Source organism: Hakea prostrata, chromosome 2 (genome assembly GCF_041222555.1).
Source record: "Hakea prostrata isolate BN-2017 chromosome 2, UWA_Hpros_2, whole genome shotgun sequence".
Taxonomy (NCBI): domain Eukaryota; kingdom Viridiplantae; phylum Streptophyta; class Magnoliopsida; order Proteales; family Proteaceae; genus Hakea; species Hakea prostrata.
In genome coordinates this window covers 48,716,594-48,731,320 of record NC_142601.1, presented here as the reverse complement: position 1 = coordinate 48,731,320, position 14,727 = coordinate 48,716,594, and the positions used below count along the sequence as shown (strand labels likewise).

The window sequence follows — 14,727 nt, the reverse complement described above, 5'->3', positions numbered from 1 at the left end:
ATGCTTTCAGTAACTGTGCATTTAGGCCTAAATCCTACCAGGTTAGTTTGAAGTAGTAAGTAAGAAAGGATATATATATATATATATATATACTAATAGAGTTGTCTGGAAGACTAGGACATGCGGAACTAATCCCATAGAAAGAGATGTTTCTGGAATTCTACATTGACTGAGTCTCCTAATTATCTTCATGCATACCTAAATTTATTGTTGTTATTTCTCATGCCTCGTTACCTAACCCTTCAAAAATTCATGTAGCTGACCCCATTGAGTTGGTATAAGATTATGGTTATTGTTCCTGGAAACGTCAGTTTGAAAAGTTAGAATCCAACCATGTTCTGGGGTTTAAACACAGGCTATGCAATCTAATTACCAGAACTCCAGGTTTTTGAACCTTAATGCAATCTACAAGAACAAGTCCTGTTTTGACTCTGGTTGTCTTTGTCCTCTCAACAAAAGCTACCAGGTGACCAAGCCAACTCTTCTCCAAGATCTGGAGTGATAAGCTCTAACCCTGAAAATATGCAATAGATGTCAGATTTTCAGTTTTTTCACTACATGCATGGCAGTGATGGATGCCATCTGATTGTTGGATCGATTTCAGATTCACCATATAGGAAACAAGTCAGACCTTGTGGCCTGCTCAAACTAATTTACACTCTTCCTTTAACACAAATGACAGATTTTTCGAGGATATATACGCATTGAATTCCTTGCAAGACCATGAAAAATCTCTGGTCTTCCCTGGTTCCTAATCTTTCCAGAGTTGCTCATCATTGTTCTTTTTGTTTTTTTGTTTTTATTTTCTAGTAACCATGATTGTTCTTGTATTGGTAGGCACTTTAACTACATGCTTGCATAAACATGAGATCAATATGAATTGAGGTTCCGATGTTTGATGCCACAAACCCTGCAATATGCATTTTCTGAACTTGTTTAGGCAAATATCAATTTGGTTTACCTTCATGGAATGAAAAGAAATTGAAAGAATAGCGGCAAACCCAAGCTGGCTGGCTCTCAAGCAATCTTTAAGTTAAAACCCCGGCCATCGCACCCCTTTGGCTCGAACCCTAATCAAGTTTTTTTTGATATGTGAACTACCAGAGACAAGTCCTAAAGCTTGGCATCCGCAATAAACAATGACTACCTGGGAAATTCAATACTAAACCAATAAGACAGCATTTTCTTTCGTGTTTGGGGAAGGGGAGTTAGAAGAACTATTGAGGTTCTCTGAGATTTAAAGGAACTCGCATTTAACAGCCTGAGTGATCAGCAAGATCTAAGAAAGCTACAATTTGCATAAAGTAACAATAATCTTTCTGTTTATTTTCTTTCCAAATTGTGGGAACCTCGAAACCTGCACCTGTTTGGGTTCACTCCTCTGAAAATGGTGACACTGAATTGAAACTGGTCTCGGCTCCTTGGCTTGGTTCCAACGCTGGCATATTTGCATAAAGAAGAGTATAGAAGAGTTCAACTTGTGGCAAACTTCGTATGATCTGGATGAACTTGTTACTGCCAGGTTCCTCCAACAGTAAAGGACCCATCTGCGCCACTCTTGGCAACAGCTTGGCCAGAGGAATTCCTACTGAAGCATTGCCTCCTGTTTGTAACCAAATGTCATCAATCAAAGCTTCCACCACTCCTCTCAATGATGTAGTAACAACATTTCTGAAATCCTCGCTGCAAGTAAACTTGGAAGAGTAAGTATTAAAAGAAAAAAGCACATCAAAAGACACCAAACAGAGATGAGTTGAGAAAGACGAAATAAGCAAGTATACCACAAAAGAACACTGCGTGTCTCCACCATGAGTTGATCGAGCTTTGAAGCGTCAGGCAGGAGTGCACTGGATGATGTTGCCATTTGATATTTGTATGCTATAGCATTTTCCGGCATCAAGTACATCACCCAGTGGTTAGGGCCCCCAAGACTCATAAAAATATCCAGTATATGCTCAATTGTATCATGAAGTTGGGAAGTACTAAACAGATCCCTCAGCTGTTTTCTGCATGTGGAGATGACTAGAATACGTAAACAGATCACCAGAGAACAGCCCATAAAAACAGACTGAAGGAAACTAGACCAACCTAACCAACCAATAAACAGGATCTCACCCCTTGAGAACTTCAGCCACAGCAGTCTGCATGTCTGAGATTAACGTGGTCATGCCATAACTGGAAAGGTAATCAGCGGTTGCTAAAAACTCTTGGTGACTCTGCCTGTCAAATGGATCTGATTGATCCTGCATTCAAAATCTATGCTTTTAGACAGTATATACAATCCAGTTAATTCTAAACTCAATGTTGGCCATTACGAAAAATTAAAACAAAAACTTAGACAGATTTTTGGTCATGGCTCAACAAGTAAACCCCTTCGAGTCCAGAGGAGAAAAAGAAACATATGCCGGGAAGCTTAACCTAATGGTCCATTGTGGAAAAAAAAAAAAAGGTGGATATGGTGAACTTGTGAATGGAATGACAAAACCATTACAATATTCATGGAGAACCAGAAAATAGGATAATACACCATTAACTCGAGGACATTGTCGGAGTGTGCCAAACAATTCCCATCCTCAGCAGGAGGTCTTGGTTTAAATTACCCCCCTTTCCCGCACCCACCCACCCCCTATCTTTTCCCATTCCTCCTCTTTCTCAACCAGGAAGGGAAAGAAGGGGGAATAAACTGCACACACACAAATGAAATAGGTGTACATAAAAAGAGTACACCCACCAGTTCACCCATCCTTTTCCAAAGAGGAGGTGGGTGATGTAATGCCAGGGTTTGAGAACCCTAATTATGGGCCCAGAGAGATGATAATAATACAATTTATAATGGCACTGGCAGTTCCATAATTAAAAGCCAATATCAAGCCCTTGGAGTTAAGCTAACAAACTATGGGACCAAATAGGATTCAATCTGAAAAGAAAGGGTAATGCCGGATGTAACGTAAGAAATGACATAGAAGTAGAACAATTCATAGGGGAGGGAATATTTGGAAGTATACAGTAGGAGTAAGAATAACCCTAGAAGGGAGACTGTTTTCAACCCCAAAATTGGCTGTTCTGATAGGACTGTCAGGCCTTGGGTGAGAGACATCCGTCAGTAGACACCCAATGGAGCAGAAAACTTGGAAAGGGAGCATGAATACAATCGACCAATACTGCCAGTCCAGCAACCAGCAGATGATCAATGAAACTAGTATTAATCACAGACCTGGTTCTCACTGCAAGAGAGATGTCTGGTGTCAAGAGTCCAGGGTTTGAGTTGCCCAAGTGGGCAATAGCTGACCCCAAAGTACCCAATTCACAGAGGATCCACCGAGTTCTAGCAGCTCCGCTCAGCCAACAATGCCGCCAAAGACAGTAAACCGAGATATAGAAGAACAATTGCAGATTGACAAGATAACAAGGCCAGAAGAAAGGGAAATATGAACCAAAGACTGAACCTGGTATAGAAGGAAATGTGCTATGAATCAAAGAAAGAGGAGAAAAAGTTATGCAACCAGGTCACCAGCAGTATCATACAGCAACATCAACCAAACATAAATCATCAACATTATATCATCTGGTGGTTACATGCATGCATTTAAAGAGATGATACATACAGCTAGAATCCAAAACTGATTTTTTTTTTTTTTTTTGAATGCAAATGAAACTATGTCTCCTACTTGCTACTAACGGATCAAACAAGAAGAGAAAAATCAAACAAAATACATAAACCGCAAATTATACTCACACCTAAGTGCATCAGCAGGACTCTAATAAGCCATCGCTACTCCCATCAATCACCAACCAACCATAATTTAAACTTCCACCAAGCTTAAAAGAGGATCCCCAGTAATGCAGTTCAGTGGGTGAGGCTTCAAAATAAACTAGAAGTTAAAGAGGAAGTTAGGATAAAAAGGGTAGTGGCCAAGCCTTGGCATGATGGTTAACTGTGCTATTGCAACCTATAGGTTGCAGGTTTAGAACCTGTCAACAGCCTCTCCTGCAAAGCAAGGGCTAAGGCTATATTCCCTCCAGGACCCTGAAGTAGTGGAATGCTACAGCCTGCCAAAATATAGGCCAGTACATGACAAGCCCACAGGCCTAGCTTGTAAGGCCCACATGGCCTAGTCCATAAAAATTCCTATTGGGTTAAGACTAAAAATATCTAGGACCTTTGCAAATATCTAGGTTCTAGAAACCTACTCTAGAAATACCTAAAAAAATATTTTCTAACAAGAATGTTCTCCACCATTGGATGGAGGACACTTGTGTAGATCCTAACCATACATTGTACAGTAGAGTGCCTGTAAGTAGGGGAGGTCTCATTGTGGAAAAGCACCAAGCAAGTAATTCTCAAGCTTCTAACTAAGTTTAAGAGTAATAGAAATTCCATTCTCTCAAATCTCTTCTAGAATCTTCCAATTCTCTCTTCCTCACTCTCTTAGAGGTGTTGTAGGCTGACTTGGTACTAGCAGGATGCTAAGTGCTGGCGCGTTGATTTAGTAAATGACTAAGGCCATGACAACTCGAAGGCCAAGAAAGGGCATGTAAGCAAAGGTGAGGAAGAAAAATAATCCAAGACCAATGACCCCAAGGAAGGCATGAGCAAGCCCTCTTCAAGTAAGGAAGGCAAGCCTCAACATGACAAGAAGAACAAGTTCACACTCAAGGACAAGTGCATCTTTGTGACGGTCCACACTAGGCTAGAGATTGCCCTAAGAGGAAGGTTCTCAATGAGTTGCTCAAAAAGAAGGGTGCGAACGAGGCGCAAATGCAGTCCCTACGACAACTAGGCACCATTAAGGCCAAACCACCGAAAGTCAAGGCCCCTACCTCTCAAAAGGGTTTGGTGCACATGGAAGCGTGCGTCGACAACAAGCTAACTCAAGCCATAGCGGCACACAGGTGCTACACACAACTTTGTCTCAACAGAGGAGGCATTAAGACTAACAATGTCCAATGAAGGAGGATGGCTCAAGGCAGTTAACTCAAAAGGCTCGCCCCATCAAGGGTGTTGCTTGAGGAGTCGAGATGACCATTTGAGCATGGAAGCACATTGTAGATTTGTCGATGGTGCCCATGGATGACTTTCAAGTGGAATTGGGTATGGAGTTCCTACGGCGAGTCAAGGCCATACCAATGCCCTTCATTAGCACAATGTGCATTATGGAGGATCGCGCACCATGCATGGTCCCAATAATTAAAGGAACCACGGACCTAATGATGAGGACAATCAGGACATTAGTCGACAGTTTTGAGTTTACCAACGATATTGGCGTAGAGATCACCCTACGACAACATTTATGTGGATGGACGACAAGTTCGGAGCCTATCGGACTGCTAAGGTCCTATGGTTCAATGAGGAGCACTACCCATAGGCAATTTGTTATTTAATTTTCTTGAGTCTTAGTGGGTTGGGTATTAGTTTGCTATTGATTTTCTTTATTTTGTTATGTTTGAGTCCTTGTGGGATAGGCCTGAAGTATTAGTTTGTTATTGGTTTTCTTTCTATTTTGTTTGAGTCCTTGTGGGCTGGGCCTAGATTATTTTTGGCCTAATTTTGGATTATTGGGTTTGGGTTAGAACTTTTTACTTTATTTAGGGTTAATCTTGGGAATCTAGTTGTAGGGTTGGGATGGATTAATTTTTTCTATTTAAAGCCTTGTATTGGGAACCTATTGATGGATTAGATGAATGAAATATTGAATGGAAAAGCTTCCCACATTTTTCTCTCTCCTGGCATATTCTTCTGACGGTAAGCTTCTTTTCTCTTCTTTGCGTGAAACAAGTCCCCACCCCTTTTTTTCTGTCCGGAGCCTTCTTGCTGCCTTTTCTCCCTTTTCTTTGTCACTTTTCTCAAAGAAAGAAGAAAACCTTCTCTTTCTGTCCAGCATTTTTGCTGCACTCTTATTTCTTTCTTCCTTTCTTCCTTTTGTTCTTTCTTCTTTGGGATTTTCATTTCTTTTCTTTTTCTTTCTATTCTTTCCGGCAGACCTTACTGCTGCAGCCTGCAGGCATTCTTTGTTATTTTCTTCCTAACCACTGCTTGTAGCCCCCATCAGAGCCAGCAGGTAAACTATTTCCTATTATATTCCTGTCTTTTATTATTGCAGTAGGCTCGTGAAGATAAATATATAAAGGTTTCTTTCTATTGTTCTTGCTGAGTTTTCTGTTAGAATTTTGATCTTGACTTGGACAACAAATATTCTTTTAAGATTCTTGATAATTTTGCATTCAATTTAGTGTTACGGTGCCAAGATCCCCATCCCCTTGTTTCCCTATTGATTATTGCTTAGTGGTGTTCACTAGTTAGGACTAATTGTTTTTCTTTCTCTGCTTTAACTGTCTTTATTTGCATGCTTAATCAGATTTCAATTGCTGCAATTTCTTTTTTTTTTTCTTTTTTTAATAACCTATCAAGAATAGGTGTCTCACTCTAAGAGTCTAGTAGCCCACTTTGTAGGTCCCCTATTTTCTAGGGTTTCCCCAGCATCACCTAAACTTCTTTCCGCCATGCAATAAGAGAAAGGAATAAAGAAGGGGGAGATCACCTATTTGGCGACACTATTGGAGGACAAGGAAGATGCCCTTGCGAGGGTGTTGCCTGAGCAAATCGAGAAGACTCTTGAAGAGTTCCAAGGATGTTATGCCCCAAAAATACCCAAGAGGCTTCCACCTAGAAGAGGGGTGGACCACGCGATCAAGTTGGAGCCCGGTGCCAAACCACCTGCCATGGCTGATGGCGCCGTATTGGATGTCCCCACCGGAGTTGGAGGAGCGAAACAACTCAAAGATCTACTTGATGCTGGCTTTATACAACCTTCCAAGGCTCCCACAATGCACCAGTATTGTTCCAATGGAAGCGTGATGGGTCACTATGGCTATGCATTGACTACAATCATTGAACAAAATAACCATCAAGAACAAATATCCCATTCCTTTGATAGCAGGCTTATTTGATAGACTTGGTGATGCAAGATATTTTACCAAATTAGACTTGCAAGTCTGTATTACCTAAGGCAATGAGCCAAAGACCACATGTGTAACTCATTATGGTGCATACGAGTTCTTAGTCATGCCTTTTGGTCTCACCAACACATCGGCAATGTTCTGTACCTTGATGAACAAAATCTTCCATCCCTACCTCGACAAATTCGTGGTGGAATACATAGATGACAGCGTCATCTATAGTAATACCTTAAGAGGAGCATGCTCAACCCTAGGGTTGTTCTTCAAACACTAAAGGACAACCCACTCTAGGTCAAGAAGGAGAAGTGTTCGTTTGCTCAAGAAGAAGTGATATTTCTAAGTCACAAGGTAGGGGTGGAACACTAAGGATTGACAACAGAAAAGTACATGCTATTCAAGAATGGGAAGTGCCTACCAAAGTTACTGAATTGAGGTCATTCCTTAGCCTAGTGAACTACTATTGGCAGTTCATATCAAGGTACTCCAAGAGGGCAGCTCCACTCATGGATCTTCTGAAGAAGAACAAGGCATTGGAGTGGTTCGACTCAAGCCAAGATGCCTTTTGAGTACTTTGAACAGGCAATCATGGAGGAAACAATGCTTATGTTGTTAGACTATGGTAAGCCATTTGAGGTGCATATAGATGCATATGATTTTGTCATTGGAGGGGTGTTGATGTAGGATTAGCACCCAACGTATACGAGAGTCACAAGCTCAAAGACACAAAGCAACGCTACACCAACAACGAGGAGGAGATGACCGCAGTGATATGCTGCCTAAGAACATAGCATCAATATCCGTTGGGAACAAGGTTCGTGGTTAAGACGGATAATGTTGACACTGGTTATTTCCAAACTCAAAAGAAGCTAAGTCCTAAACAAGATAGATGGCAATACTTCTTGCCAAATTTTGATTTCGTTTCAAGTAGAAACTAGGAAAAGCCAATGAGGTGGCAGATGTGCTTAGTAGAAAGACAAAATTAGCTCCTCCCAGTCAACTGGAAGAGGAGGATATATCATTCAAGAAAGCCAAAACACCAAGTGGGTTGATTAGCCAAGGCAGTGACGCACTTAAGCTTTACTGGAGACGGCATACTATTGGCCTCAAATGAGGGATGACATCGAGGCATATGTTAGAATTTGCTACATTCGTCAACAAAGCAAGGTGGAGCAACAACCACCAAGGGGATTGTTGGAGCCCTACACCTAGTCGAGCCTAGGATAGACTTTATGGACTTCATTAGCGCTCTACCTAACTTCGAAGGATGTGGGTCGATTATATTGATTGTGGATAGATTTTCCAAGTATGGCACGTTCATGGCAGCACCAACAGATTGCATGGCAAAGAGGCAACATGGTTATTCCTCAAGAATGTTGTTAAGTATTGGGGAGTGCTATAATTGATCATAAATGATCATGACCCTTGCTTCACGGGGAGGTTTTGGACCAGTTATTCAAATTGTGAGGCTCAACACTAAACTTCTCAACAAGCTTCCATCCACAAACGGAGTGCATCAATGGCTTATTGGAGTTATACTTGAGGCATTTTGTGAGAGCAAAGCAAGAGTGGGTCGAGTTGCTTGATGTGGCCCAATTCTCCTACAATCTTTAAAGAAGCAAGTCAACAAAGTCCATTCAAGATTGCCATAGGGCAACAACCATTGACGCCACACATGATGATGACAAGTTACATAGGGAAGAGCCCCTTGGCATTCAAATTTGCCAAGGAATGGCAAGAGAAGGTGGATGTGGCTAAGTCATACTTAGACAACACCACCAAGAAGATGAAGTGAACAAGGATTGACAACCCACAAATTTTGAAGTCGACAGCTTAGTATTTGTGAAGCTTCTATCTCAACAATTCATACACCTAAAGAAGGTGCACAAGGGGTTGATCCATTGATATGCAGACCCTCCCGAGATTATAAGAAAGGTAGGGAAAGTTTCTTATGAGTTGTGCCTACCTCCTAAGCTCAAGATTCACCTAGTCTTCCATGCAAGCATGTTCAAGCCATATCATGGAGACACGAAAGGCCCAAGCCTGTGGAACATCGACAAGAGCATCAATGAGTGTCACCACTTCCTACCACTAGGAGCTTGATATATGATTGCAGATAGGGTCATTCAAAAATGAGTACTTCCTAGTTAGGAATACTTGGTCGAGTGGAAGGGACCACTAGAGAGCGAGGCAAGTTGGGAACCTGCAGACTCTTTATGGCAATTCCAAGAGCAAATACAAAAGTGCCATAGAAGTCGACGACCTGAGAAGGTAAGAGTGTTACAATCCTCTCAAATATAAGCCTGCTGGCCCAACATGATAGGCCCAAAAGACTAAGGCCCACATGGCGAAGTCCATAAAAATTCCTATTGGATATCAAGGTGATCCTACAACAAGGGAGAAGACTAGAAATATCTAGGACCTTTGTAAATATCTAGGCTCTAGAAACCCACTCTAGAAATATCTAAGAAAGTATCTTCTAAATATAATGTTTTCCACCATCGGATGGACACTTCTGTATATCCTAACCATACATTGTATAGTAGAACGGCTATAATAGGGGAGGTCTCATAGTGGAAAGGCACCAAGTACATCTCAAGCTAGTAAGTGAGTTCAAGAGTAATAGAAATTCCATTCTCTTAGACTCTCTCTTACAATCTTCCAATTCTCTCCTCAATCTCTTAGAGGTGTTGTAGGCTTTAGTACTAGTGGGGTGTTGAGTGCTAGCACGGTTGGCTTAGTACAAGACTAAGGTCGTGATGGATTGCTCCTCTTTTGAACTCCACCGATTACTTTGTGTTGCTATAGTCAATGTGAGATCTTGTACGCAATGGCATTGTAACTCTTGCAAAGCCCAACCTTTAAGACCATCCATGCAGTCAAATAGAAATTCTTCGGTCATACTTGGGACCTCTAGAATAAGTGTAGAGAATTCTTTAACGTAGTCCCAAACAAAACTTGTGTGCTTAAGCCTTTCAATACTCCTTCTAGCAAGCTCCATTTTCTAGACAGAATTGCCTCTTTAGTTCCTTTTTGAAGTCATCCCACGTGTTTATGGCGCACATACCTCTTACTGTGTCAACATGCCTCCTTCACCACCATAAGGGTTGTTGTGCTAGTGAGGTAAAGTGTGACGGTCCTTATTTTTGTTGGCTCATCCCCGAATGCCATGCCTTGAAGTACCTCTGGATATGCCACAAAAAGTTGTCAACTTCACTTGCCTCTCTTTTCCCCTCAAATGGCTTGGGCTTTGGCACCTCTGACTAAGGTGTCTCCCGCCATATAGTGGCTCCTTTGGTCATCGTCGTCCTACAAGATGCCAATTTCTCACTCACCTCCTCGACGCGAGCTTCCACTTGTCCATCGCCTCTAATACTTGAGCATTAAAGGCATCAAGTTGTTTTTATGACATGGTGTTGAGAGCTTTAAATAGAGATTCCTTGAGCTCATCCCCCTGGCCTTCAAGTTCCTCCCTACTTTGTTCAATCAACATCAAGACACTCCCTCGCCTCAACCATTGCCAACTCCACCCGAGCTAGGCGTGTGATGTGAACCCCGATTCTAGGGTTAGGGTTTCTAGAATAACTGCCCTAGAATTAAGGATTCACTAAGATCTTCCAGCCACTAATGGTGAAGTATTATGGGAGGGTTATGGGATGTCTAAGAATTTATGGGAAGATCCTAGAGGCAAGTTAGGGATTAACTAATTTTGTATGGGTTAGGTTGGGTGATTAGGGTCTTGCCCAAATCCCTATCAGATGGTTTTAGATATCCAAAATCACCCAAGGGTTGATGGCGGCTAATCTGGATCACACTGGGTTGGTTCTTGGAAAACTTTGGAGGGAAAACAACTCAATTCATAGGATGGGATGGGATGGGATAAGGAATTGAAGATCTTGGGCAACTTCTTTTCTTCTTTCTATCTTTCTTTTCTTTTCTTTTCTTTTGTTCTTTCCTCCTTTTATTTTATCTTTTTTTTTTTCTTCCTTTTTTTTTCCTATTCTCTTTTGGGATCACCAACCCCTCCAATATGATTTACCAATGGAAGCAAGCTAAAGCTACCTTCCTTGAGTGAAACTCCAAGGGCTCATGGCATGCTTTCATCCTAAAGCATGTTGAGCCTATATTGGTACTAGCCCGGACCAACCTCACTCTCTCTTTCTGCGTGCACTGCTTCTTTATCAGCAGGTAGGGAATTCGAGACTCCGGCCTCACCCATGATCATAGTTGCTGGCCTAAACCCACTGATTGGGTTATCGCGGTGCTCCTTCCTTTGTTCATCCTTGCTGTTTCGGTCGGTGAGTAGGGACAATTTATTTGCTTGCAATAGCGATTCAACGTCACTTCAGACAGAGCCTGTTCTTCTGTTGCCGCAAGTCAGAGGGAGGAGGAAAAGAGACTTAGAGAGAGTGGGGAGGGTGTGGGAGCTATCGTAAGGGCTGGTGAAGGTGGGGGATGGGTGGGGGAGGGTCGTAGGGGGTAGGGGCAGAGGCTAAGGGAGTTGCAGGGGGTGGCGAATGCTGCTCCTGTGATGCGGCAGCAAAGGGGAGGGGACTAGGGAGGGCGCAAGTCAGAGGGTGGAGGAAAAGAGACTTAGAGAGAGTGGGGAGGGTGTGGGAGCTATCGTAAGGGCTGGTGAAGGTGGGGGATGGGTGGGGGAGGGTCGTAGGGGGTAGGGGGTAGGGGCAGGGGCTAAGGGAGTTGCAGGGGGTGGCGAATGCTGCTCCTGTGATGCGGCAGCAAAGGGGAGGGGACTAGGGAGGGCGCACAACAGGGGAGGGGCAGGGGAGTGCTTGCAGGAGTCTAGGCTGGAAGGGGACGGGGTGGGGGGCTGTAATTGCAGGGAAAGGGGAGGGGGTGCGATGAGATGGTGGGGGAGGGGGATTCCTAGGCCCTACAATGGGAGGAGAGTGAAGGGGAAGAGCTGCGATGGATGTAGGATGCAGGGGAAGGGGCTGGGGGTGTGCGTACTTACTTGGAGCCACTGTAGTGTGCTGGATTACTTGCTGCTTTGCATGGAGAAGGGGGAGAATTCAAAGATCTTAAAACAGCTGCAAGGTCCTACCCAAATAAGACCCTGCTGCACCTTCCTTCGGCTGCAAACATCAATAATTTTTATTCATCCAGACTTAATTTACAAAGAAAAAGTAGGATTTTATTAATGGCCTACTAAAAAACCTTAACTCTAAGTGGGTTTCCTGAATAGATTAAGATCCCTCCACATTAATCACAACCATTGAAATAATAAAAATTAAAAGATCTAATGGACCCTAACTGATACATGCTAAATCTTAACTAATTAAAACTCTAATTGATGTGCTGGACTAAGGACTCTTACTCAACTAATAACTCAAATTACGACTTCTTAACAAAATTGGACTAAAATTTTAAACTGAATTTCAGGAATTAATTCCAGCAATTACATAGGGCTGAAAATGCCCAAAATACCCTCCATAAGTGTTCGGCCAGCTAATTTGGATGGACCTTGGGGCCCACTAGGATTTGGCCAAGGAATTCAATTTGTGTTCGCATCAATGTGGCTCCATACCACTACCAACATCAACCGACTTGTCCCTACCCCTTAGCTTCTCCTTGTTGGGACTGGCCTCCCTTCCATGGACATACTCGTTTGACACTACTTTTCTAGGACTTTGGATCCCCTAGCCATGATGTTTATCCCACAAACTTGCCCTCCTAGTAACCAAAGCTCTAATACCAAATTGTCAGTCTTAGTCTTATACTAAGCCAACCGTGGCACCGTGCCGGCACCTAACACCCCACTAGTACTAAGTCAGCCTACAACACCTCTAAGAGAGTGAAGAGAGAATTGGAAGATTGTAAAAGAGAGTTTGAGAGAATGGAATTCATTACTCTTGACCTCACTTACAAGCTTGAGACTTGCTTGGTGCCTTTCCACGGTAAGACCTCCCTTATTTATAGGCACTCTACTATACAATATACAGTTAGGATCTACACAAGTGTCCTCCATCCAATGGTGGAGAACATTCTAATTAGAAAATATTTTCTTAGATATTTCTAGAGTAGGTTTCCAAAACCTAGATATACACAAAGGTCCTAGATGTTTCTAATCTTCTCCCTTACTAGAGGACCTTCTAGATAATGGGCTAATCTTAGCCCAATAGGAATTTTAATGGACTAGGCCATGTGGGCCTCGCAAGCTAAAAGCTTGTGCGCCTACCACGTTGGGCCGGTGGGCCTATATTTGGGTGGGCTGTAACAGGGAACCTTATATACTGAGTTGCTCTTAATTTTTAAAGGATAACAAGGGTCAAAGAAGACCACTTGAAATTTGGGTCTCTTGGGAACTTCACAATGAAGCTCACCATGGCACACCTACAAGTAAGGTTATAACTATCCTTCACTATCCTTCGGCACTAACTGATATGTAATGCATCTTTAAGATACAATATGACACCTAATACAAGATTGGTATTAGTACATGTAAGAAATTCCATTTTTTATGTGTAATATATCGATTGTATCAGTCTTGTTGTACTATTATTTTTTAATAATGATATTTTTACTTACTACATTTATGGACAAACACCCTGAGGTTTGACCTAAGTAATTTTTTATCAAAAAAATGACCATTTTGCATTTGGCTTCCTTGTATCAAAAAAAGACCAACTAAAGACACACCATGCCCTTTATTCATTTTTATGACCAAAATGTCTTTATGCCATTTCTATTTTTCCTTCCTATGCCCTTTCTTCAACTTTAAATACCTGCAAACACAAACAAGAAGGTCAGCCTCCACTAGGTGAACATGGAATACTCAAAAGAGATGTAAACCAGGAGGTCCTGGACTTGTACGGCAGACCTTACTGCCGTTCTTTTATTTTATTTTTGTATCTATTCTTCTTTCTTTAATCTAACGACAGCCCTACTCTCCATTTTTTGTGTCGTCTGAACCTAGTTCCTAACCCCAAGTTCCCTTTCCTTTAATAATCCTAGTGAAGTTTATTCATCCAAAAAATAATAATTAGTAATCATTTTGTTCCTTCGTCATCCATAAAATATTACTAGTGTTACCTTGTCACCAGAAAATTACATATACTATTTTTTATAGGATCTTTCACATTGCTATTTGCTGAATTTTAATGTTAAAGATTCTTGACTAAGAAACTATGTGCTAGATCTTTCACAGACTAAAGCTGGGAGAAGGTTCCCTTTTCTGTTGGGTAATGTTTTCTTTATTATTACAGTATCTGAGCCAAGAAGTAACTCGCCAACTTAGCCTGCATTGAAGAGAAGTTGCCTGTTCAATTAAGTCTTCTAAGTTTAAGGAAAAAGAACCCTGCTTGGCAGCATGGTACCTGCAACAACACAAAATGACCATCCCAGTCCAGTGAGTGCGAAGAATCCCACTTGTTGATGCTCCCATGAGCACTTTGATGGCCCTCACGCTGGCACAGAAGCTATGTTGCCAGCAGAGATCCCGACCCTGGTAAGTTAAGTAGCTGGGGACCTTCCAAAAGTATTCAATGGTTGAAGAGAGTTTTTATTTTATTTTATTTTTATAGCTTTATAAGTATGTTGTAATGGCAAAGAGCCCCCACCCTACCAGTTTCGTCAATGAAAAATGAAATTGAGAGAGATCAGGTGAAGGAGAAGAGAAGAGTATCACAATTCACAAGTCACAGAGAGAGATTCAAACAACAAATTCAATCCATTACTCAAATGTGAGTTAGGGCCAATCTCTACAACAACAAGAAGCCTTGTCCAACTAAATGGGGTCGGCTAAGTTAGGGC

General features: G+C 42.0%; 1 protein-coding gene across 1 annotated transcript in view; it reads right to left on the bottom strand.

The window, feature by feature from the left end:
• Positions 1-859: 859 nt before the first annotated feature.
• LOC149024611 (peroxisome biogenesis protein 3-1-like) overlaps positions 860-14,727 on the bottom strand; it is a 34,226-nt gene continuing 20,358 nt past the window's right edge. The window contains exons 5-7 of the mRNA XM_089144832.1: positions 2,116-2,243; positions 1,782-2,006; positions 860-1,683 (exon numbers count right to left, since the gene is read on the bottom strand). Coding sequence (XP_089000958.1) covers positions 1,374-1,683; positions 1,782-2,006; positions 2,116-2,243 — 663 coding nt within the window. The 3' untranslated portion in view covers positions 860-1,373. The remainder of the gene's footprint in view (positions 1,684-1,781; positions 2,007-2,115; positions 2,244-14,727) is intronic.